At 38.4% G+C, this 26,682-nt stretch overlaps 1 protein-coding gene across 13 annotated transcripts in view; it reads right to left on the minus strand.

Annotated features, from left to right (window-relative positions):
- ubtd2 (ubiquitin domain containing 2) overlaps positions 1–26,682 on the minus strand; it is a 160,488-nt gene that overhangs the window by 70,502 nt on the left and 63,304 nt on the right. For all 13 annotated transcript variants that reach the window (XR_005636149.1, XR_005636147.1, XR_005636146.1 and 10 more), the window contains exon 2: positions 13,514–13,750. Coding sequence is in view for 1 of the 13 variants with exons in the window: in XM_039774228.1 (XP_039630162.1) it covers positions 13,514–13,750 (237 nt within the window). In the remaining 12 variants the exon portion in view is untranslated. The remainder of the gene's footprint in view (positions 1–13,513; positions 13,751–26,682) is intronic.

The raw sequence follows: 26,682 nt of genomic DNA on the forward strand, positions 1-26,682 counted from the left end.
GAGAATACTCCAGTATAAAAAAAAAATCATGTAAAGTGATATAATATAATGTAAACATGGTAAAATAAAAACAACCAAAACACAAGTCCTACATTTGTACTGGATAACAAGATATCAAGATTGGAGGGTGTGAGAGAGAGAGAGAAAACACATATAGTCCCCTGATAACCTTTCAGAAATACAGTAAAATAAGCTTAGATACTTATGTAAACATTTATTTAATATGAAATAAATACATACTTAATTAAAGTCACAATCTAGACACTGACAAAATCATCAACAAATAATGTAAATGCAAAGGCAAAAACAGGTGGTAGTGTAGGAGTAAGAGTTTGCTGAATGGAACGTATTAAATAAGGATTAAATATGACTGACAATGTAGACTGAAAAACTATACCTAACTGTTCTGTACCATTTGTAGAATAAACTTCACTACTAAATATAAAAATGATAATTTTTCCAAACAATATAAGAAAATGTGTGATACAAAAGGAAATTCAGCTGTGAAGGTCTGTTAACCACATATTGCTGTATAAGGAAGACAATTGGCACAATTATATTAATAAATGTTTTTTGTTAATGTTTATTATTAAATACATTATATTATTTATTATAAATTTAATTGACAAAATGTGAATTTGAATTTAGGTACAGGCGTCTTCCAAAGAACATGGTAAAAAAGGGAAGAAAGTAATGCAACCTTATTAAGTCCTGCTGCTTTGTATGTGTGTTTGGAATCAAATAGGTGGACATGTGGTATGTCTGCTATTTACCTTGATTGTGCCACTTTAAGGTATTTTAACATATCACATGAATAAACTAAAACAAATAAGAATAAAAATTAGATGAATCTTGTTTAGTGGAAAGCATCTATCCTGGAGACAAAAGTAAAAAAAAATAAAGAAAAAATATATAAAAAAAGAAACAGAAAGTGAAATCTGTTCACATTTCCAAAGTGTTAAAAGGAAATAAGTAACTGTTGCAACACTGATACATTACTCTCTGATCACTCTCCATGGAAACTGGTGAACCCTTCTTTTAATGCACTAGTATTAAAGCTTTGCAGTTCAGATATCCAAGTATTTTATCTCTTTACAACTCTCCTCCAATGCACTACACAATTAATAGAGTGTGATTACTGAAGTTAAAGTAGACTAAATTTGTGGTTTCTCATGAGCTACTGTTACCAGCATGAATAAGTGTGACAAAAACGAATGTGTTCCTTTTTTAAAATTTTGTTGGTTCAATGATTTTTCTTCCACCCAAACTAATTATTATTCTAAATCCAAGAAAACTGGGGAGACAGTGCTCATACATGGTTTCATGCTCATACCCAAGTCAAATAAATCTTCTTCCACCCATAAAAACTCTGAAAAAGTTAAATGTGTCACAAGACTCAGTGTAGTGTTGTGGGTTTTATATTTTATTTTTTGCCCACACAAACAAAAATTAACTTAATCTTACAAGAACAGTTAAGAAATTGTATCACTTTAAAACAAATATTTTGCTCAGATGAACAGGTTAAATATAACACTTGAGAAGGTAACTATCGTATTACCTTACGTAAAGCAGACACTGTAACTAAATTACCATAAAGCTTAAAAAATGGGGCTAAAAAGATTTTTTTTGTGATTGGCCAATTTACCCATTGTCAGTCAAGACATTTTTTAATGAAACTCAGCTGATTTAGATCTGCAGCCGATAGATCAGCGCAACCCTATTTATGTGTTTAATATCTAGGAAAATGTAGACCATGTAGACCATAATCATAAAAATTTCATCTACAGCGCATCTTCAACCTGAGCCTGGAACAGGGAAGAGTCCCGAAGCTATGGAAAACATCTTGCATCACCCTAGTCCCAAAGGTATCACCTCCTAGTGAGCTGAACGATTTCCGGCCTGTCGCTCTGACGTCACATGTGATGAAGACCATGGAGAGGCTGCTGCTTCACCACCTGAGGTCACAGGTCCGCCACACCCTTGACCCTCTGCAGTTCGCATACCAGGAGAAGGTGGGAACAGAGGACGCCATCATCTAAATGTTACACCGATCCCTCTCCCACTTGGACAGAGGCAGTGGTGCTGTAAGAATTATGTTTCTGGACTTCTCTAGCGCCTTCAACACCATCCAACCTCTGCTTCTTAGGGACAAGCTGACAGGGATGGGATAGAATTAATATCTGGTAGCATGGATCGTGGACTATCTTAAAGACAGACCTCAGTATGTGCGTCTCGGGAACTGCAGGTCTGACACTGTGGTCAGCAACACAGGAGTGCCGCAGGGGACTGTACTTTCTCCGGTCCTGTTCAGCCTATATACATCGGACTTCCAATTGCAGTCCTGCCACGTGCAAAAGTTTGCAGACGACACTGCTATCGTGGGCTGCATCAGGACTGGGCAGGAGGAGGAGTATAGGAAACTAATCAAGGACTTTGTTAAATGGTGTGACTCAAACCACCTACAACTGAACACCAGCAAAACCAAGATGCTGGTGGTAGATTTTAGGAGGCCCAGGCCCCTCATGGACCCCGTGATCATCAGAGGTGACTGTGTGCAGAGGGTGCAGACCTAGAAATAACTGGGAGTGCAGCTGGATGATAAATTGGAATGGACTGCCAACACTGATGCTCTGTGTAAGAAATGACAGAGCCGACTATACTTCCTTAGAAGGCTGGCGTCCTTCAACATCTGCAATAAGATGCTGCAGATGTTCTATCAGACAGTTGTGGCGAGCACCCTCTTATACGCGGTGGTGTGCTGGGGAGGCAGCATAAAGAAGAGGGATGCCTCACGCCTGGACAAACTGGTGAGGGAGGCAGGCTCTATTGTAGACACAGAGCTGGACAGTTTGACATTCGTGGCAGAGTGACGGGCAATGAGCAGGCTCCTGTCAATAATGGAAAATCCGCTACATCCACTGAACAGAATCATCTCCAGACAGAGGAGCAGCTTCAGCGACAGACTGCTGTCACTGTCCTGTTCCACTGACAGACTGAGGAGATTGTTCCTCCCCCACACTATGCGACTCTTCAATTCCACCCGAAGGGGTAAACGTTATATAAAATTATTGTCTGTCTGTTATACCTTCATTGTTATCACTCTTTAATTTAATATTGTTCTTTATCAGTATTCTGCTGCTGGAGTATGTGAATTTCCCCTTGGGATTAATAAAGTATCTATCTAACTATCTATCTATCTATAATCTTTTGTTATAGAGACATTAAACACTGATCCATGTGCGGATAATGTTTGTTAATTTCAACACTACCTTTTAAATAGATTTCTCTGTACAACTGCAGCTAATCTAAAGTCTAAATATTTGTAAGCCATTGTGACCTGGATTATCATCCTCCTTATGTGTTGTAAAAAGTGACTAAAAAACACTGGCATGAGATGGGCAATCTTACCTTAAAAACTTCTACTCTAAAACCCTTTTGATGATGACATACACAAATAAGAGTAACTAAGCATGGATGGGGTGCAAGCTATAGTACAACTGGGCATGTCCACCTAAAAATATAGTTAAAAACAAATGTGTTATAACAACAATGGAACCAGTAGTAATACAATAAAATAATACCGCTCCACCGGAGAGTAGCTGAATAGGATAAAAAAGAGCTTAAAAGTATTGAATGGCTGCTTGGCTGACATAAAACAATGTTTCAGAAGTAATGATTTCATAACAATCAGCAAAAAGGCACTTCTAAGCTAACAGAACCCATGTTGCAGCGATTTCAACATATCAGGAAGAACAGCCTCCTCGTTAAAAAGAACTTTAAATAATTATGTGACCAGGAAAAGCCAAGCGTAAACTCACTAAAATAAAAAAAAAGACTAATATAACATTACACTGAAACCAACTTAATCCAGTTATGGGTGATAGGGGACCAGAAACTATCCCAGGAGTAATTATTTAACAGCAGGAACCAGCGACCGGTCCACTGGTGCAAAAATATGTAAATGCATCCTCAAAACAAACAATGAAGAGGAGCTATTTACATAAAAAACAAACATTAAAATGTATTTTATTATTAAGTAGTACTTTTTCTATACAAAAATTTAACAGAGAAAAAAAAAACTGTTTTAATGTGGGATGAATTATTCATTGAACACATACTATTAGCCTTCCCCTTTATAAATGCATGCCTTCATATTTTTTGAACTTAGCTGCTTGGTTCTCTTCCAATTTACATTAGTCTGCAGTCCTGCACTTATAACAAGACTGTTTACAGTTCTTCTTTGGCAGTTGAGTAGAATCCTTGTCTTTAGCCTTCGTGGTAACCTAGGTTCCTTAACCTCATACTAGTGCTGGGCGGTATACTGGTTCATACCGAAAACTTCTTATTTTTGTTATGATGTGGATTTTTGTTATACCGCAAATTGCCTAAACAATGTTCAGAATGTGGCGCAGTGGGAAACTGTTCAAGGGGGGACCTATTTCACTGCTACACCGCTAAAAAGGCATGCAATGGAGTACATGCGGTAGTGTAAATATTGCGTGGTGGAAATGGACAGAGAACATTCTGAAACTGAAGCTGACAATAAAGTTGAACATGAAGACACAGAAGAACTTTTGCCGAAAAAAAGGAGTCACGTCCGTTGCCTGGAGATACTTTGGATTTAAAAGGTCGGATGTGGACCATTATGTTCAAATGTGTGAATACTGTTTCTATACTACTGGATAATACTGCAAGCCAATTTTCAATACAGTGTGATGTACCTGGGTATTGTGTAATAGTGTGATGAGAATAAAGTCGACATGTTGACTTTATTCTCATAATTAAAGTAGGACATCGTAAACTAAACTTCATCGTAAAAGGAATATTTAATTTACTAGATTTTCTCAAACCCCATAAGTTATATAGCACATTAAATGCTTTGTGTTAAGTGTTCCCCGAGCCATGTTAAATCGGTATGTGCTTCTTAAACTGACTTCCTCTTGTACTGAGGAGGCACCGGCAGTGATCGCCTGCATAGAATACATTCACTTCATGATATTCCTGCTCCCTGAACATTTAGAATGCTAAGATAAATACTTGATATAATTTTCATGATGAAATGCATTAAAGCATATATTAATCATGTGGGGGCACGGCAGCATGGAGATTGCACTGCAAGGGGGTCTCGGATGTACCCTGCCTATTTTTTTTTTTTAATTTTATTACAATCCATACATAGCAATCAAGTTTTTACAAAAGGAAGAATTATGTTAAGAACAGATCGATCCCCACCCCTGAGAGAGAGAGCAAGCCAAACTGCGTAAAATTTAAGGCTTGTAAACATACCTAAATTAATAAATTCTCTGTGCTTTATAAACTTATTTTAAAATACTGCTGATACTGGTTTTGTTATGCTATATTGACCCTACTAGTGTATGTGTTGCTCGTATTCACCCTGCAATGTGCTGACGTTCAGGATTTGCTTCTGCCTCGCACACAATGCTTGCTGGGATGGGCGTATCCCTGAATGGACGGCATAATTAAACATGTATAACGAAGATTATTTTGAAGTTCTGAACACTCCTTGGGCAAAGTTTATAAGTAGTTTTAATTTCATAAAGACGTTTATCGTGTGGTGATTGGTTAGATGGAGAAAGAAAAAGGAAGTATAGGAACTGAGGGTTTGGTATGTCAGACAGACAACACACATGCAATAAAGAAAGCTCACTCAGAAGAACATCCATTGAATTCTGTGTTCGTGTCTCCGACCACCAGATCACAAACCCAACATTTACACAATATTTAAGTTAAACCTGTGCGATACCCATTCATACATCCAGTTTTTTGGAGCCTCGTCACACCTGCCATAAAGTTCTCTACACTGAACATACACCTGGGGACCCCTTACTGCGAGGAAGCAGCACTACCGCCACACTACTGTGCATGTTTAATACATGCTTTAATGCATTTTATCATGAAAATGATATCAAGTACATACATTAATCCCTCCTCGATCGCGGGGATTGCGTTCCAGAACCCCCCGCGATAGATGAAAATCCGCAAAGTAGAAACCATATGTTTGTATGGTTATTTTTATATATTTTAAGCCCTTATAAACTCTCCCACAATGTTAACATTATTAGAGCCCTCTAGACATGAAATAACACCCTTTAGTCAAAAGTTTAAACTGTGCTCCATGACAAGACAGAGATGACAGTTCTTTCTCACAATTAAAAGAATACAAACATATCTTCTCTTCAAAGGAGCGCCGTAAGGAGCAGAGAATGTCAGTGAGAGAGAGAGCGAGAGAAAAGCAAACAATCAAAAAATCAATACGTACTTTTAAGTATGCCGAAGCACCGTGATAAAGCGGCATTTTTTAGAGGAGCGTCCGTATCCTCTAGGCAAACAGCCTCTGTGCAAACAGCCCCACTGCTCACACCCCCTCCGTCAAGAGCAGAGAATGTCAGAGAGAGAGTGAGAGAGACAGAGAAAAGCAAACAATCAAGCACCGCGCAGGAAGCATATCGTATATCATTGAGGAGTTTTAGTTAATATGTAATACATGTTCTGATTGGGTAGCTTCTAAGCCATCCGCCAATAGCGTCCCTTGTATGAAATCAACTGGGCAAACAAACTGAGGAAGCATGTACCATAGATTAAAAGACCCATTGTCCGCAGAAATCCGCGAACCAGCGAAAAATCCGTGATATATATTTAGATATGCTTACATTTAAAATCCGTGATAGAGTGAAGCCGCGAAAGTTGAAACGCGATACAGGGAGGGATTACTGTATAATCAAAACCTGACAGAATATCCCAAACCTGCTATCAAGTGGACATTGTACAGCCTAATTGTTGTCCTAGTTTTACTATACGAAACATGCAAGATAAACAAGTATTTTACTAGCTTATGTTTCACTTGGTTGTGTGGACAGCGATGAGTCCAACAGGACTCATATCTTTTAATAACGTGTACGGTGCAGCTTCAAACCCGCAAATTGAGTAGTTTAATCCCTCTACCTACTTTTTTATTGTAAGGCACTCAAAATGCATACTCCCCACTAGTGCTGGGCGGTATGACCAAAATTCTATATCACGGTATTTTTCAAAATTATACCGATTTAACGGTATTCAACGGTATTTTTTTGCCATGCATGAGTGGATGTTAACCATCCCCATTGTCTGCAGAAATCCGCGAACCAGTGAAATATCCGTGATATATATTTAGATATGCGTACATTTAAAATCCGCGATGGAGTGAAGCCACGAAAGTCGAAGCACGATATAGCGAGTGATCACTGCATCTTTGCATTCTAAATTTTCAGAGAGCTGGAATATCATGAAGTGAATGGATTCTGTGCGGTGATTGCTGCCTGCACCTCCTCTTAGTGCAAAGAAAGTCAGTTTAAGAAGCGTAGTGATTAACAACTGGGTCAGGGAGCACAACACAAAGCATTTAATGTGCTACATTAACTTATGACGGGGTTTGAGAAAATCTAGTAAATTAAACATTGATTTTAGGATGAAGCTTAGTTTACGACATTCTACTTTAATTATAAAATAAACTATGAGAATAAAGTGGAAATGCCGACTTTAATCTCAACATAAGCGTCAAAATTAAAATGGAAATGTTGAGAATAAAGTCAACATCTCGACATATATTTTGTTTTTTTTCTTCCCTGTGTCCGTATTTTTTTTTTCTTCACCATGGTCCTAATACAATTCCGTAGGGCTATACCACAAATAGCATTATAAATGCAAGTTGCAGTTTTATTATTTACAGTGCATCCGGAAAGTATTCACAGCGCATCACTTTTTCCACATTTTGTTATGTTACAGCCTTATTCCAAAATTGATTAAATTCATTTTTTTCCCTCAGAATTCTACACACAACACCCCATAATGACAACGTGAAAAAAGTTTACTTGAGATTTTTGCAAATTTATTAAAAATAAAACAATTGAGAAAGCACATGTACATAAGTATTCACAGCCTTTGCCATGAAGCTCAAAATTGAGCTCAGGTGCATCCTGTTTCCCCTGATCATCCTTCAGATGTTTCTGCAGCTTAATTGGAGTCCACCTGTGGTGAATTCAGTTGATTGGACATGATTTAGAAAGGCACACACCTGTATATATAAGGTCCCACAGTTGACAGTTCATGTCAGAGTACAAACCAAGTATGAAGTCAAAGGAATTGTCTGTAGACCTCCGAGACAGGATTGTCTCGAGGCACAAATCTGGGGAAGGTTACAGAAAAATTTCTGCTGCTTTGAAGGTCCCAATGAGCACAATGGCCTCCATCATCCATAAGTGGAAGAAGTTCAAAACCTCCAGGACTCTTCCTAGAGCTGGCCGGCCATCTAAACTGAGTGATCGGGGGAGAAGTGCCTTAGTCAGGGAGGTGATCAAGAACCCGATGATCACTCTGTCAGAGCTCCAGAGGTCCTCTGTGGAGAGAGGAGAACCTTCCAGAAGGAGAACCATCTCTGCAGCAATCCACCAATCAGGCCTGTATGGCAGAGTGGCCAGACGGAAGCCAGTCCTTAGTAAAAGTCACATGGCAGCCCGCCTGGAGTTTGCCAAAAGGCACCTGAAGGACTCTTAGACCATGAGAAACAAAATTCTCTGGTCTGATGAGACAAAGATTGAACTCTATGGTGTGAATGCCAGGCATCATGTTTGGAGGAAACCAGGCACCGCTCACCACCAGGCCAATGCCATCCCTACAGTGAAGCATGGTGGTGGCAGCATCATGCTGTGGGGATGTTTTTCAGCGGCAGGTACTGGGACACTAGTCAGGATAAAGGGAAAGATGACTGCAGCAATGTACAGAGACATCCTAGATGAAAACCTGCTCCAGAGCGCTCTTGACCTCAGACTGGGGCGACGGTCTTTCAGCAGGACAATGACCCTAAGCACACAGCCAAGATATCAAATAAGTGGCTTCAGGACAACTCTGTGAATGTCCTTGAGTGGCCCACCCAAAGCCCAGACTTGAATCCGATTGAACATCTCTGGAGAGATCTTAAAATAGCTGTGCACCGATGCTTCCCATCCAACCTGATGGAGCTTGAGAGGTGCTGCAAAGAGGAATGGGCGAAACTGGAAAAGGATAGGTGTGCCAAGCTTGTGGCATCATATTTAAAAAGACTTGAGGCTGTAATTGCTGCCAAAGGTGCATTGACAAAGTATTGTGCAAAGGCTGTGAATACTTATGTACATGTGATCTCTCAGTTATTTTATTTTTAATGAATTTGCAAAAACCTCAAGTAAACTTTTTTCACATTGTCATTATGGGGTGTTGTGTGTAGAATTCTGAGCAAAAAAAATAATTTAATCAATTTTGGAATAAGGCTGTAACATAACAAAATGTGGAATAAGTGATGTGCTGTGAATACTTTCCGGATGCACTGTATGTATATAGCTTAGCTTGAAGCAAAGTCCATATTAATGCAATTTGCCTTAATGATGGTTCAGTTGGTAAAGATGTCATCACCAAGTTGCCCTTGTTTTATTTTATTTTTATATGGTAAATACTGTTTAATGCACCCTGGCATGAAGTCTTGAAGTAATAGTATTATTACTGGAAGTTGCACTATTATTTATCTTATTGTTATTATTTATTAGTTTAAATATTATGCAGTTTAATGATGGGAAAGTTGTTTAAAAAGTCACTTTAACGTGTAAGTGGATAGAGATTGTTAACATTAACAGAAAGTGTAGTTGGTTTACAAAAAATATTTACTATTTATTCCTTTTCTAAGACATGTTCAGTGCAATACAAATTTTGACAAGCACCTCTGGATATTGTCCATCCATCCATCCATTATCCAACCCGCTGAATCCGAACACAGGGTCACAGGGGTCTGCTGGAGCCAATCCCAGCCAACACAGGGCACAAGGCAGGAACCAATCCTGGGCAGGGTGCCAACCCACCACAGGACACACACAAACACATCCACACACCAAGCACACACTAGGGCCAATTTAGAATCGCCAATCCACCTAACCGGCATGTCTTTGGACTGTGGGAGGAAACCGGAGCGCCCGGAGGAAACCCACGCAGACACGGGGAGAACATGCAAACTCCACGCAGGGAGGACCCTGGAAGTGAACCTGGGTCTCCTAACTGTGAGGCAGCAGCGCTACCACTGCGCCACCGTGCCGCCCTTCTGGATATTGTACTAAGTCTAAATGCCTCTTTGGATGGTTGAAAATATGTTGTCAAAATTACAGTTTAAGTTGTTTGCTAAATTTGTTTAATAAAAAGGAACTATATTTTGACAGCATCTGTCATGCAATGTGATTCCTTCTCTTCATTAGTGCCACCCCCTTGAAAACTATCACTTTATGGGGCCATGCAAATTTGTATTAATACTTGTGTGCACATTAAAATGGTTTTTTTTGTACAATGTACAATGCTCATGACAGTGGAATAGGTTATTCTTAGCCAGTCTACTGCAGTAAATGCAGTGGAAAATGTGGTTAACATCCACTCATGCCTCGAATACCGTGAAACCGGGATAATTTAGAAAAACACCGTGATATAGAATTTTGGTCATACCACCCAGTACTACTTCATACCCATATGTTCTACAGAACATTCATAATTGTTTTTCCGTTTATTTCAATGAAGCTATGAATTATACATCAAGAGATCACTACACTGGCATGCATACTAGAACGGCGTATTCCCTTATAGTCTGGTTGTTTGTTTTTTAATCACCTGTTCATTGCCTGCTGAGAATGATGAAAACCCACAGAAATAATGACAAGCAAAAAAAAAAAAAATACAATCTCTTTGCATGGCCTTTAAAAAATGCAAGCAACCAACTAAGGTGTGAATTATAAGTTCATAAACAAAGCCTTGTGATCTATTTTCCAAAACATTTAAATTTCGCTTCTAAAAGAATATGTTAAAACAAACTTCCCTTTTTAAAGTCTTGTGGCTATTAGAAATTTTACACTGCAATTTATTTATATAAATAACATGTAACAAAAAAGAACTCTCTTTTATTTCCTATTGTCAAACAAATTTAAATTTACACTGCTCAAAAAATTAAGGGGACACTTAATCCTCGCAGTCTAACACCAAATAAATTAAGCTGCAGGGATATTAATCTGTCCAGTTACGAAGCATAAGCAAATGTGAAACAACTTCACCTGTTTTGGTACAAATGAAAGTGACAACAGGTGCATTGGAGGGACAACAGAAAGACAACCCCCAAAAAGGGAATGGTTCTACATGTTGTGGCCACAGACAACTGGTCTGTCCTTTATTCTTCCTGACTGAGTTGTCTCAAGTTATGTATTTTGCTAGTGTCCTTATTACTACTAGCATGAGGTGGTACCTGCAGCCAATTCAGGATGCACAGCTAATCCAGCTCCTCCAGGATGACATATTCATACATGCCGTTGCAAGAAGGTTTGCTGTGCCTCCCAGCATAGTCTCAATTGCATGGCGGAGATACCAGAAGACAGGCAGTTACATGAGTAGAGCTGGACAGGGCATCAACCCAGAAGAAGCTTTTCCTTTGTGCCAGGAGGAACAGGGAGAGCACTGCCAGATCCCTACAAAACAACTTCCAGCTCGCTACGGGTGTGCATGTTTCCAACCTGTCAGAAACAAACAACATGAGCGCCCAATATTCTCTAGTGGGACCTGTGCTGACAGCCCATCATCATGTGGCTAGACTGGCAATTACCAGAACACCACTATTAGAAGCTCATCATTAGTGCCCCATTCTCTTCACAGATGAGAGCAGATTCATACTGAACACATATTAAAGATATGAAAGAGTCTGGAGACATTGTGGTGAATGTTATACAGCCTTCAACATCATCAAGCATGACCAGTTTGGCAATGGTTCGGTGTTGGTCTTGTAGGGCACATCCTTGGAGGGTCACATAGACCTCCACATGCTACACAATGGTGCCCTGACTACTGTTAGGTACTGGGATGAAATCCTTACGCTGATGCAGTGGGCCCTGGGTTCTTCTTGGTGCAGGACAATGCCCAGCCTCATGTGGCCAGAGTGCATAGGCAGTTTATGGATGACAAAAGCACTGATGTCATTGACTGGTCTGCACATTACCCAGACCGGAATACAATTAAGAGCAGAGCTGGGGGTAATGCTGTATAAAGTAATCTCTTTACTATTTCAAAGAAGAAACAACTAATTTATAATGGATTACTTTCTTTGACTAACTACCCCAACTATCATTGCAAAAGGTAAAGACAGCCTATATTTACAGTTTAAGCATGGAATGGGTTTTATGCTGTGTTACGAATGAATATGTCAAGACAAAATTAAATATATATGCAAATGTATTTTGAAATATTACCATATAAACAACATACAATTACTGTATATTTAAGCATAAAGTGTCATGTGAAATATGTTTCTGTACTTAATTCATTATGCATTATTTCTTTATTTATTTATTTCAGTGACACCAACATTATATATACCTTGAAATGAAAACTGTCATTTTCACGTTTAGCGAGTCCTGTTTTTGATTGGTGAAATGTCAGTAGAAGGGGAGATGCACAGTCACCACTATTAGACACAAGATTTCCAAGGCAAGCAAAGCACATTCTTAAAGACTGTGACTGTGCACTATCGACAGCTAACTTAATACAAGAATGACTGGAATCTACACCTTAAGTGTTTAGCTATAAATGTAGCACTTGATGGGCAAAGATTTATGAGCAGTCCTGCTGATTCACCAATAAAAAACAGAACTCGCTAGAACCCACCATCTCAATTCTAATGGGTGAAAATTAGTTTTCATTTCAAAGCATATTTCAAGTTGCATGCGGCGTCACTGCAATAAAAAAAAAAGAAAAAAATACAGAAAGAAATAAGCAAAAAGACTATAAATTTAATTATATATAATCACGTGATTGTGTGTTTATGTATTTATTGTCATATTATACAATATATTTATTTATATCCATATTTATTTATTTTTTGTCTGAAACATTTATCCATATATGACCATTACTGATTTGTTTATTGATAGATGGATAGATAGACAGAGGGGAAATTTGGCAGGTTAAAATGTCTGTTCTATTTGGCTATGTTGAAGGCAGAAAGCAGGCAAATTATACTACAAAGCTTTGAAGCACTGGAGCTTTACACAGAAATAAAAATGGAGATGTTGAGAAAACAAAATTCTAATTTAAATTAGGACTGGACTCTATATTTCTACTGGGGTGTCTCTGGCAAAAATAAAAAAAACAAATGAAAATCATTCTAAAAATATGCATATAGTGTGTGAGCATAACTTATGAGCAAAGTGTACACAGCTTCTAATATTGTGCCAGCAAATAGATAGTTGAGTACAGGAGGTGATCTAAAAAAATGGGAAAACAGCAACCAGTACAGAAAGCATTTGTAAAAGGTTATGGGTATATAATGAAAAAATGGACATTGCCAGGTTAACCAAAGAATGGACAAACAGCACATCCATACAGTAATCAACTACTTACATGCATGCAAACAAGTTGACATCAAAAATCAAATAATGGTGTTGATGTGAGAGAAACTTAGAGAGCCACTTACCATGTGGTAAAGTAATATTTGCACCATCAATAATAGCCTGTGCCAGTTCGTGGTCATTGCTTTCAAAAGCATTAGCAGCAGCCTTAAGAGCATCCCAAATCTCTTTGCGCCCCTCAAAGGCAGGTGCAGTGTCCCAGAATTCATCTCGTTTGCTGCGCAGCTGTCCATCAGTCATAGGATAATCACTTTTCCATTTTGGTTTATCCTTTTTCAGGGGCTGATTTCTACCCAAAGCAACTGAGAAGGGAAAATTTACAATTATTATGCACCATACTAATATATTAAACATTTATACTTGTAATATTATATGCCATAAATTTCATAGAAAGTAAACTAATAACAGGTAAATTGAAAATGTTTATAGAACTAATTATTCTAAACATTCATAGGCTGATGATGTGAATCTAGGAAGAATGTATTAGCTGTTCCCCTTACAGCACCTTCATGGCTGCCAGAAAGTATGAGATGGGAGTAAAATGCCCTACTGTGAAGCACAGGTTGACTTTCATCAGCTGTGAAACAGGCTTGCGCTACACTACAGTTGCTTGACATTTAACAGACAATATACAGTATCAATCTGTATGTATAGGACACGTTTTACAGCTCTGCTATACTCAGTAATACTGATTGGGAATTGACAAATAAATGTCTAATTCCTAACTCAACAATTAGTTTGTGTTTCACAATTTACTTGTCTATTTGAATTATTAATCTGTAGAATTAGTTTCATTTTACCTCCCAAAGAGACAGATGGCAAAACAGAAAAATAAATACAACTAAAACTTTACACAGTGTAGTCACAAAGAGCTTTCAGAATAAATGTTACGCTTTGAATAAAGTCTGTCTTAAAGTAGTTTTAAAAGCTTTACTCAATGCTGGATGTATAAGAGCAGTGGCTAATAAAACTCCACACTGGTATGGAAATTGTGGTATTGTTTTTTGTCATCACTTCATATTCATACATCAGTTCAAGGAACAGCCTATTCACATTTTTGATTGGCTAGCTTCTGGTGTCATCAATGAAATGGACTGCCTCTTACCCAATGACAAGCAGCAGCCTGTTCATTTCTAATATATTTAGGAACCTCTTTTTTAACTGGAACAGCAATTGACTCATAATCAATAATTGATAAACTCCAATGCAGATGAAGATGTGTCCCTTCTAACAAAAGGTAAAAAAAGAAGAGGCTTTAAAAAAGTATCACCTTTTTGTTTTGTCATAAAAAAACAGTAAGAGCAAATATTACTCTTTTAAACTGGAAAGTATCACTCTGCTTTGGACTGATTAATAAAACAGAGACTGAAAATGCTGTTTCAGGAGACTCTGTTTTAAGGACTGTTGAAGGGGTGAATATCTAGTTAGCTATTTTTAGTCTGTAATACAAATTTTAAGACATTCATAGGCCACAAGCAGTATTCATGTCTAAACTTATTATCGTATTGTTAAGTGCAGCAACCATGTACTGTATCCTTAATATTTAGTCAGGATTTATAGTCATAGTTTGATATTTGGTGACTGACTTATTCTTACAATTAATATACATACATTACGAAGTTGACTATAAAGACTTTTTTATTAGTGTGTCAGTATATGTTTTACCTTTCTATTGTTATTGCCATATGTACAGGTAATTTTCGTTATTGGATGAATGACCTGCGTACATGTTATATTAGAAAATTTCTTTAATGATTACAGGACTAATAGCTTTCATTTGAGAAATCTGCCCCTAGCTTTTAATAAACAATTGGCATGTTAGCCATAAATAAATTAAGCTGGTTTGTTTCAGTTTGGATAGCAAACTGCAGCCTTTTCGTTAAACATCTATTGAATATTTGTTTTTGTTTAAAGAATTGTGGGATTTAATTAAGAGAAAACTTTCATGTTTCAGCTTTGGTAATGTAATATGTACATTCCAGATAAATATGTATTATATACACATGGTTTAGTGCACGTTTTATGTTTAACTGATTGTAATAAAACATTTTATTTTAAGGTCAATGAAAAATAAAGCTACACTTAAATTTTTTAATAAAAAAAGCACATCATTTAAAAACTGCATTTTGTGTTTACTTGTGTTATATTTGACTAATGGTTAAATGTGTTTGATGATCAGAAACATTTTGTGTGACAAACATGCAAAAGAATAAGAAATCAGGAAGGGGGCAAATAGTTTTTCACACCACTGTAGAACATACAAGGTTGGTCATGAAGGTTGGAAAAAAGAGCCAATTCTAATAACATTGAATTGGAAATTTGTAGCAGCCTTAAAAAGCTTGATTGAAGCATCCCTAGTTTTGGTTACAGATTACCTTTAGTAGATTCTGGTAGAAAGCATGCAAAAAAGGCATTTCCCTGTGTAGCTTTTAAAAGGATCAAGTCTCTACAGCAGGTTGCACAATAACTGCATTCTCAAAAGGGCAGCATCAGCCCAATTCAATTAAATTTATATTTGTATTTTTCACAGAGTACAGGCAATTTAGGTAATGTGTACGGCTACCTAATAGTTGGGCAAGAAATTGCTGGCTTCCTGCCCCAGAATTACCCTCAAATGGGCAACATGATCGCATATTTCACAGCAGTCCTCCAGTATCCTGGGGAAGTATATCCCCCAGCACTCTGCCTCCCATTGGAACCTCTCTTTCTCCAACTAACAGTGTTACATATATGCACCTAACAGCTACCCTTGACCTATTTGTTGACAGGTTCTCACAACAGTATGAGAATGGATGGGAAAAGTCAACATATACATATACTATAAAGAAAACAACTTCAAGCTGCTTTCACAGAAAAATGTAAGCAGAATTAAAAAATCAATTGCACACAATGCTCATGGATGTCAAGGTACAGTAATCAATGTTAGTAACACAGTTTCAAAATTACCCCTAAAAAATTAATATATGAACTTATGCAAATTCAGATCTAATGTGACACTGTATTTATGAACTGTAGGACTTAAACATTTTAAACTGGATTTGTAAAAGCCATGTAAAGCAATTTATGTCTAACAGGCACGAACATGTTACATAGTTAAATGTTTACATTAATGTGGCTGTCTATTTGAAGTAACTAAGGCAATTAATATTCTACTAAATATTGGATTCCTGCTTGAGACAAAGTACTACCATTCTGTTTTAACATATTTCACACTGTACTCGATACTCTGGCTACTCAGCTCTGCCCAAAAATGACTGCATTGGGTACCAACTTTCATTACAGCAACTCTGTTAGTCAGAAGCTAATTTGTTTATAGTACCAAATACATTGTTTAATTAGAGTTCTTGTTTCTTAGTTTGTGAGTTTAGACTGAGGATTCTGAATGAATTCACAGCACATCAACAGTTAAATTTCAGCAGTGCCTAGTAAACCAAAGTTTAATTTCATATTGAATAGCTCACAAAACTCTGTTCTACCTTTCTGATATACATGTTATGGTCCCTGTTTAAACAACTCCTAAATGTAGATGTTCAATTTTGATAAACTTGTTGTAATTGCACATACCAAGCCTTTTACAGAAGCTTAGTATCATACTCCTCTTATATTACTCAATACAAATTGACTTCTGGTTAAATAATAAAATCATCTCTTTATTACATAAAAAAAATCCTTATACGCAATGAGACTTTTTGGAGACAAGACTTTTTGGAAGAGAGATTTTTTAAGTCCCGGAAGACAAGACTTTTTTTTCCTTGAGATTTTTTCAAGTCATGCCCTCCTCTCAAACATTTATGAACAAGAGCATGGTCCTCTAGCACTGAGAAACCAGGAAGTCAAACGAATTAACAGCAAAAATGACAATCGGTTACACAGCAAATTGGTTAAATGCGTCCAAAAATGTCAATTAGTTACACGCCAAATTGGATAAATGTGCATCAATAGGCTATGCAGGCTATCCCTAGGGCAGTATTATGTATCGTGATAATATATATATATATATATATATATATATATATATATATATATATATATATATATATATATATATGACTGAGAGAATAAAAGTACTATAAATGTACACGGTCTGTTACAGATGCAAATCAAATGTATGTGTGTACTGTATAATATTAACAATATGAGAAGCTCACTACTGAAAACGGCAAATATAGGAGGCAGTGGAGATCGAACCGGGGACACTTGATTACAAGTCAGCAAATCTTACTGCTATGCCACGGAAGCTGGGCATGAGCTGGGAGAGGTTTGTGAACATTCTGTGACGGTGGGGGGATGGAATAGCAGGCTGCTTGCTGCTTGTCTTAATCTGCACATTTACAGGACAAAAGACGCTGATGGAGAGGTGTGAACGAATTTAAGATGGGCCGGATTTACGAGTTTTCTCGTAGGCTCTGGTAATTCTAGTGTTAAATAGGCAGACCACTAGCATAGGTCTAGGATAAAAATCAACAAATCTTAAAAGTATAAATGATAAGAGACAAGACAGTACTCAGTTACTTTTAACACTAGAATTACTAGAGCCTACGAAAAAACTCGGAATTCTGTCCCACCTTAAACTGCTTCTTAAATCCCTTCACACCTCTCCGCCAGCGCCCTTTGTCTTCTAAATGTGCTGATAAAGAGAAGCTAGGAGCAGCCAGCTATTCCATCCCCCCACCAATTTAGAACGTGCACGAACTTTAGCTTGATTGAGTATCTGGGAGTAAGGTGGAGTTTTAGAGTGGAAATAATAGATTGTTGTTTGGAACACACGCATTTCACGTCTGTTCCGTTTCTACAGTAATCTGTGTCAACACATTGTTAAAACAGAAACGTTTTTTATATTCTAGTAGTAGATGACAAAATGTAGGCATAAACTATATAGTGTATGAAGCCTGAAGTCCAAATAGCAAAGAAACATTTTCACAAGAATAACACAATTGCGCTTTTATTCAAAAATATAACTGCAGAAACAAAACGCTGCCTTAACATGCGACATTGACAGCAGTTTATTGTAACTGCCTCCGTGGTTCAATAGACTCAGCCCCTGCTTGGGAATCAAGAGGTCACGAGTTCGATCCTGCGCCCCTCCGTTTTGAGAAGTAAACTGCTCTTAGTCTTACTGTTTTAGAATAAAAGCATACATTTGATTTCAGTCTGTAACAGCCGGTGCAATTTATGATCCTTGTAAAGGTTAGCTTTTTTTATTCACTTTTCATTCTCTCAGTCGCGTTCAGAATCAATCCATACAACCCCATCTGACACGGCTGTTTTCACTAAAGATGCACTATAGCTCTGCAGTGTACCACGATGCATACTAACGCCAACCACCCCGGTTCTGACACACAAACGCTGGAGAAGCTGCCTTCTTCGTATCTCACCGTCACTTGCTTTTCTTTTTTCAGTTTTATTGAGTGTTCCTGCCAGTCCCGCATGTTGCTGTATGCTGTTTATTTTGTACTCCAGGACATGCAGAGGAAAGAATGGTAAAAAGCAGTAACTTCGGCGCTATATGCAATCATCAGACACTCCCCATCTGCCCGTGTCGCTCAAACACAGGAACATATATTGGTGTAAAAGTATAACAAAAGTGCACTTTTATTCAAGTGCACTTTTTCCATCGCCTTTTCCTGTAAGAAGCAATGTACACACTTCTCTCTATGCTGTGGTTTCTATTACACACCTGAAAGAAAGAGACAATATATGTGAAAATATAATCGCACTAATGCAATATTATTTGAAAACGAACAGCGTCAGATCGGGTGTGAATTTATGCAGGAACTGGAAATTCTCTGATCGGGACCTTCCCCAGGGAAGAAAGTACAGTGTCAGGTGCTCATTCAGTGTAATAGAAACCATAGCACAGAGAGGTGTGTACACGGCAACAAGTACACGTGTCGTAAATGTAGGAAGGACGGTCCTTGGGTGTGTGGGAACTGTTAATATTTGAATGTGATGATTTTATATAGCACGGAATGAAAATCAGCACTTCTTAGCATTGCACCATGCAAGCTGTCGTATCAATCGCCTACTGTAACTTGCTTTCTTTTTCTTCGGTTATACAGGTAGTTTTGAATAAAAGTGCACTTGTTTTGTTTGCGAAATGAAGTGTCTGCGTGCACTTTTCGTGGCATTACACGTGTATTTTTGAGCATGCCCGTTTGAGCAGTATAAAAGTATTGAAAAGTATAACAAAACAACGGGCAGATGGGGAGTGTCTGATGATTGCATATAGCGCCGAACTTACTGCTCTTTACTATTCTCTCCTCTGCATGCCCTGGAGTACAAAAGAAACAGAATACAGACGCGCTATAGCTCTGCGTTGTACCACGATGCATACTAACGCCTTGTTCTGACACACAGACGCTGGCGAAGCTGCCTTCGTATCTCACCGTCACTTGATTTTCTTTTTATTCAGTTTTATTGAGTGTTCCTGCCAGTCCCCGCATGTTGCTGTATGCTGGATATTTTCACATGTATTGTCTCTTTCTTTCAGGTGTGTAATAGAAACCACAGCATAGAGAGAAGTGTGTACATTGCTTCTTACAGGAAAAGGCGATGGAAAAAGTGCACTTGAATAAAAGTGCACTTTTGTTATACTTTTACACCAATATATGTTCCTGTGTTTGAACGACACGGGCAGATGGGGAGTGTCTGATGATTGCATATAGCGCCGGTTACTGCTTTTACCATTCTTTCCTCTGCATGTCCTGGAGTACAAAAGAAACAGCATACAGCAACATGCGGGACTGGCAGGAACAATCAATAAAACTGAAAAAAGAAAAGCAAGTGACGGTGAGATACGAAGAAGGCAGCTTCGCCAGCGTTTGTGTGTCAGAACCCGGTCGGTTGGGGTGCGTTAGTATGCATCGTGGTACACTGCAGAGCTATAGCGCGTCTTTAGTGAAAACAGCCGTGTCAGATGGGGTTGTATGGATTGATTCTGAACGCGACTGAGAGAATGAAAAGTGAATATAAAAAAAAAGCTAACCTTTACAAGGATCATAAATTGCACCGGCTGTTACAGACTGAAATCAAATGTATGCTTTTATTCTAAAACAGTAAGACTAAGAGCAGTTTACTTCTCAAAACGGAGGGGCGCAGGATCGAACTCGTGACCTCTTGATTCCCAAGTGGGGGCTGAGTCTATTGAACCACAGAGGCAGTTACAATAAACTGCTGTCAATGTCGCATGTTAAGGCGGCTTTTTGTTTCTGCAGTTATATTTTTGAATAAAAGCGCAATTGTGTTATTCTTGTGAAAATGTTTCTTTGCTATTTGGACTTCAGGCTTCATACACTATATAGTTTATGCCTACATTTTGTCATCTACTACTAGAATATAAAAAACGTTTCTGTTTTAACAATGTGTTGACACAGATTACTGTAGAAACGGAACAGACATGAAATGCGTGTGTTCCAAACAACAATCTATTATTTCCACTCTAAAACTCCACTTCACTCCCAGATACTCAATCAAGCTGAAGTTCGTGCACGTTCTAAATTGGTGGGGGGATGGAATAGCCGGCTGCTCCAAGCTTCTCTTTATCAGCACATTTAGAAGACAAAGGGCGCTGGCGGAGAGGTGTGAAGGGATTTAAGAAGCAGTTTAAGGTGGGACGGAATTACGAGTTTTTTCGTAGGCTCTGGTAATTCTAGTGTTAAACTAATGCATTCATCTCACAATAAATTTAAAGTATTGTAATTTATCACAAATTGCTGATGCCAAGCACACAGGTGAGGTCAAGTCAGGTTGGGGAGCATACAATAGTACAGCGTGTTGCAGCACCTACCACACGATGAAACAGCTTGGGATCCTGGTTGGCAACCCCCCAGGCAGATACGTGGTGCAGTACCACCCTCCGGAAATTATCTCCCATCTGCCATAGCCAGGTGTTACGTGGGTGTACCCTTGGCCTGGTCCAACCGCTTAGGTCCTCAACAATGAGGATCCTGCGAGCTGGATCACCCACTGGTAATCACACTACATGGCCATAGTGCCGTAACTGACACTCCCTCACAATGCAGGAACTGTGCCTCATTTGGGACTCCATGAGCAACCGCTCATTCGACACAGTCAAACCAGCGGTACCCAAGGATTCTCTGAAGAAACACAGTACTTAACGAGTCCAGTCTTAGTCTCAGGTCAAAGGATAGCGTCCATGGTTCGTAACCATATACAAAAACTGGAAGCACCAGGACTCTAAAGACTTGGACCTTCATCGTTTTGCAAACATATCGGTTGCATCACACACCCCTTTCCAGTGACCACATGCTCTCCCAATCCATCTACTGACTTCACTAATGTTCACTAGTATAACCCATAAGTAAAATCACACGTCATATATTTGAATTGTGCTGTATATTGAAGAATGCAATGCTATCTCACAGATATAAAATTTTTGGATACATGTAACCACAGCCCAAGTAATTTTCAAATTCTGGTTTTCTACATAGGCATAAGCAATAACAAATTCTGATCACTCAAGCAAAAAAACCTTGAAAACAGCAAAATAAAGGCTGTTATACAGAAGTTCTGAAATTAAGGATTCATGTAAAAATGACAAGCTTGATTTCACACAGAAAGCTTTAAGATTGGAAAAATGTAAAAAAAAGAGGTACACATTTAAAAAATCTGACTAATCTATTAAATATTTTTTAACCAGCTAATGATGCAAACATATCTTACTATGGCAAATATTAAAAACCTAACTGATTGGAACTCTTGAATTCAACAGTACATATTGTATATAATAAATGTCTGATTTTTTTATATTTAGTATGGATTTTAAGCAGCATTTTTCACTTATTGGACAGAATATCTCAGAGAATAAATATAGAATGTGCACATGCTAAGACAAATCCGGTAGTTCAGAATATTTCATTCTTTATGAATCCTATGCTGAAACCCCCTAAAATTATAAACTACATTTGTTGTTAACACTGGGGGATTCCCATCCCTGCCACAAACTAAAATGCAAGCTTAGGATTGTATGTTGATATTTCTGAATGCAAATACTTGTTTACTTAAATGATAGTTGTATAACTGCCAGCTTTTTAAAGCTGTTGCTACTGCTAGCATTATTTACTTCAATAAATGGAAAAACTTCATTAAAAGGCCACTGAAGTTATTGTGTAGCGTAAAATATTACTGATATTGGTATTGTATATATAAATTCTGGTGTCATGACATCCTTAATCTGCTGTAATTGCTTACACCAATTTGCGACCCCCACAGTCTAAGTGTGCCTCTTCGCTGCTATGTGGAGTTGAAAAAATATTCTAAGAGACCTATCACACAGCAGCAACTTGTTAGATTGAGAAATAACAGGTCTGTGATGCCCTTAGGTGTTTGGGGTGGCACTCAGGCTACAATGAATGGTTCATCTACCCAGCATCAAAGAGGCAGGGGGTAAGCTGTTGAACCCCATTCACGGTGGGGACAAAGTATTGCAATGTTACCCATAAATGAGGAATTCCTACTAAAAATGCAGGTCATTAGGTCCATGGCTTATGTACACACCGCCTGTTGCTACCACAGATTAGATGGTTTAGTAAGGCCCTCAGATTGCCTCTGCCAGAGTGCCAAGATCAAATGTAATTGTCTAGAGGAAATAATAGTTGTAGCAAGGTTTCCGTAGGTGGACCTGCAGTAGGATCATTACTGAGCATGTAGCATGCAAGAGGCAAAGGGTCACAAAAGCCTGCCCAATGCTGTCTCAGTCCTGATCCTATGGCACACGGGCAGGTCCCGAGATGGAACATGCTATGATGATCTTAGCTGGGTTTTGGTGCACAAAATTAAATGTTTATGGTCAAATGGTAGCAAAAGTGTATTGTGAGGTTTGTCGAAACATAACCCTATTTCTTCCATATGATCAATGCTTCAGTACCCACGGTTTACATTTCTTTAGGGTTTTTCAGGAACGTAACCCCCAGGGATAATAAGAATTGACTAACTTACTTTCAAATAAATTCAGATTAGACTTAATTGTTATGAATCTGAATAACTACTTACCTTATTAAACAATATGCAAAAATATCCTTGATCTTCTCACATTATTATATTTTTATACATTGTTCCACTTCAATGGTGTTTTCATGTCCAGTAAAATATCATTAATCATTTTTTCCTGTGACACTTTATTGTAAAATTATTCATACTATATATTATATACTTATATATTATATTTATACAGGGTGAACCAAAAAGAAGTACCAAGTTATTGTACAAAAATGCTACAAGATAAAATAGATTTCATTACAACACAAAAAAGGGTATACAAAATAGATTTTTTTTTACTGTGTTTTAAAAATGATGTTCTCAAGGTGGTGACCATCATTAGATGATTTCTGAACGCTCGAATGACTTGTTCGACCATTTCAAGGGGAAAAGTGGTGGTTTCATGGCAAATAGCATCCTTCAGGGCTTCAAAGTTTTGAGGTCAGTGTGAATACAGTAATCCCTCGCTATATCGCGCTTCGACTTTCGCGGTTTCACTCTATCGCGGATTTTAAATGTAAGCACATCTAAATATATATCACAGATTTTTCTCTGGTTCGCGGATTTCTGCAGACAGTGGGTCTTTTAATTTATGCTACACGCTTCCTCAGTTTGTTTGCCCTGTTGATTTCATACAAGGGACGCTATTGGTGGATGGCTTAGAAGCTACCCAATCAGAGCACGTATTACATATTAACTAAAACTCCTCAATGCTATAAGATATGCATCCCGCACGGAGCTTGATTGTTTGCTTGTCTCTGCCTCTCTCTCACCCTCTCTGACATTCTCTGCGCCTGATGGAGGGGCTGTTTGCACAGAGGCTGTTTGCTTAAAATATACTGACGCTCCTCTAAAAAAATGCCGTTTTATTGCGGTGCTCGGCATATTTAAAAGCGCAAAAGCACGCGTATTGATTTTTTGATTGTTGCTTTAATCTTGCTCTCTCTCTCTGACGTTCTCTGCGCCTGACGGAGGAGATGTGAGCAGAGGGGCTGTTTGCACAGAGGCTGTTTGCTTAGAAGATACTAACGTTCCTCTAAAAAATGCCGGCAAACTTAAAAGCACAAGTATTGATTTTTTGATTGTTTGCTTTTCTTTGCGAGCGCTCTCTCTCTCTCCCTCTGAAATTCTCTGCTCCTGAAGAGAAGAAGATCTATTTGCATTCTTTTAATTGTGAGAAAGAACTGTCATCTCTGTCTTGTCATGGAGGACAGTTTAAACTTTTGACTAAAGGGTGTTATTTCATGTCTAGAGGGCTCTAATAATGTTAAAAGTGTTGGAGAGTTTATAAGGGCTTAAAATATATAAAAATAACTACACAAACATATGGTTTCTACTTCGCGGATTTTCGTCTATCGCGGGGGGTTCTGGAACGCAACCCCCGTGATCGAGGAGGGATTACTGTATACCTTCTTCACAGGAAGAAATCGTATGGAGTGAGATCAGGCGAACATGAAGGCCAGCAGACATCACCGTGAAGGAAGATCAGCTTCCCCAGAAACATCAACTGCAAAACTTGCGTGGATCTCAGCGCTGTATACGCCGTTACTCTATCCTGTTGAAATCATGCATCCACCACAACCATTTCTTCCAGTTGGGTCCGCAAAATGTTCTCTAGCATTTCAATTTAACATTCTGAAGTGACGGTGAATGATGTGGCCCCCTCCCCAAAAAAGTAAGGGCCTACAATACCACATTCTGTAGCGGTGCGTCAAACTGCAACACGCCTACTTTGCAGGGGTCTCTGATGAAGTTCATGAAGGTTGGTTTCATCCCAATAGTGAAAGTTTTGCTTATTTATGCAACTATTCAAATGGAAATGTGCCTTGTCGCTGCACATGATGATAGCATCTCGATAAACGGTTTGCAGAATGTTCATGCACAACTCTCTACGGCTCTCCCAGTCTCTTTCAGCGAGTTCCTGCACTACAATCATTTTGTATGGATGGAAATTAAGGTCCTCATGCAAAATACTCCTCAAAGATGTGATGAAAATGCCTAGGGTAGAAGCATGTTTGCATGCTGAGCATCTAGGAGACTGCAAAATTGATTCTCTTTCAGCTTGGATGTTTTCAGGTGTTTGTATAGTTTGAGAACGGCCTGAAGATTTTCTGTTCAATGTTGTACCCGTCTGTCTAAATTTAGCCACCCACTGAAGAATTGTTTTCTGATTTGGGATGTCATCGTTAGGAGGAATGCTGAAGTATGTTTGGAAGGTGCGGTGCATAGTGATAATGGTTTCGTTGTTTTTGAAAAACGAATCAACAGCAAAACCACAGTGTGCACCAGACCAAGGCATATTGCTGCCTGAAAACTACAGGGGATCACCTATCAAAGGAGCCCCATCCCAACCCACTTGGCTGCCTCTACGTTGTGCAATGACCTTAGGAAATGTGGTACTTCATTTTGGCTCATATATATTATACACATACATACATACATACATACATACATACATACACACACATATATATATATATATATATATATATATATATATATATATATATATATATATATATATACACTAATAAAAGGCAAAGCCCTCATTCACTCACTCACTGACTCACTCACTGACTCATCACTAATTCTCCAACTTCCCGTGTAGGTAGAAGGCTGAAATTTGGCAGGCTTATTCCTTACAGCTTACTTACAAAAGTTGGGCAGGTTTCATTTCGAAATTCTACGCATAAGGGTCATAACTGGAAGCTATTTTTCCCCATATAATGTAATGGAGTCTTGAGTTGGAGATGGCGTGGGGGGAGTTTAGTGTGACATCATCACGCCTCCTACGTAAGTGCGTAGAGAACAAGGAAGAACTCCAAACAGCGATGAGCACAAAACGCCATTTCACAATTGAGAAGGCAGAAAAACATTATGAAGCAAATGATGCATACAAGCATATTCATAAGTACAGCTACTGCGGAAACAAAGCACGGCGTGAACCGTAAGTTTATATTAAATTAAGTTCATAGACAGGCTGCCACTAGCGTTTGTAATTTAGTGCCTGCCCATATAAGGCCGTCCATCAGCGGCAATCCAATACAAACACTGCGGTAAATGTTCACGGGTGAAGGACTGTGCTTATGCAGAGGAAGATGAGATGGTCAGGGTGGTGTTTGGCACAAACTCATTGAAACTGCGAGAGAAACTTTTAAGTGCGGGTCTTAGCTGACATTACGAGATGGCACCAGTACAGCTGGGAACCTTCGATGCAAGAACACCAAGTGTGAACTGA

The sequence above is a fragment of the Polypterus senegalus genome, chromosome 13 (assembly GCF_016835505.1).
Source record: "Polypterus senegalus isolate Bchr_013 chromosome 13, ASM1683550v1, whole genome shotgun sequence".
NCBI lineage: Eukaryota > Metazoa > Chordata > Cladistia > Polypteriformes > Polypteridae > Polypterus > Polypterus senegalus.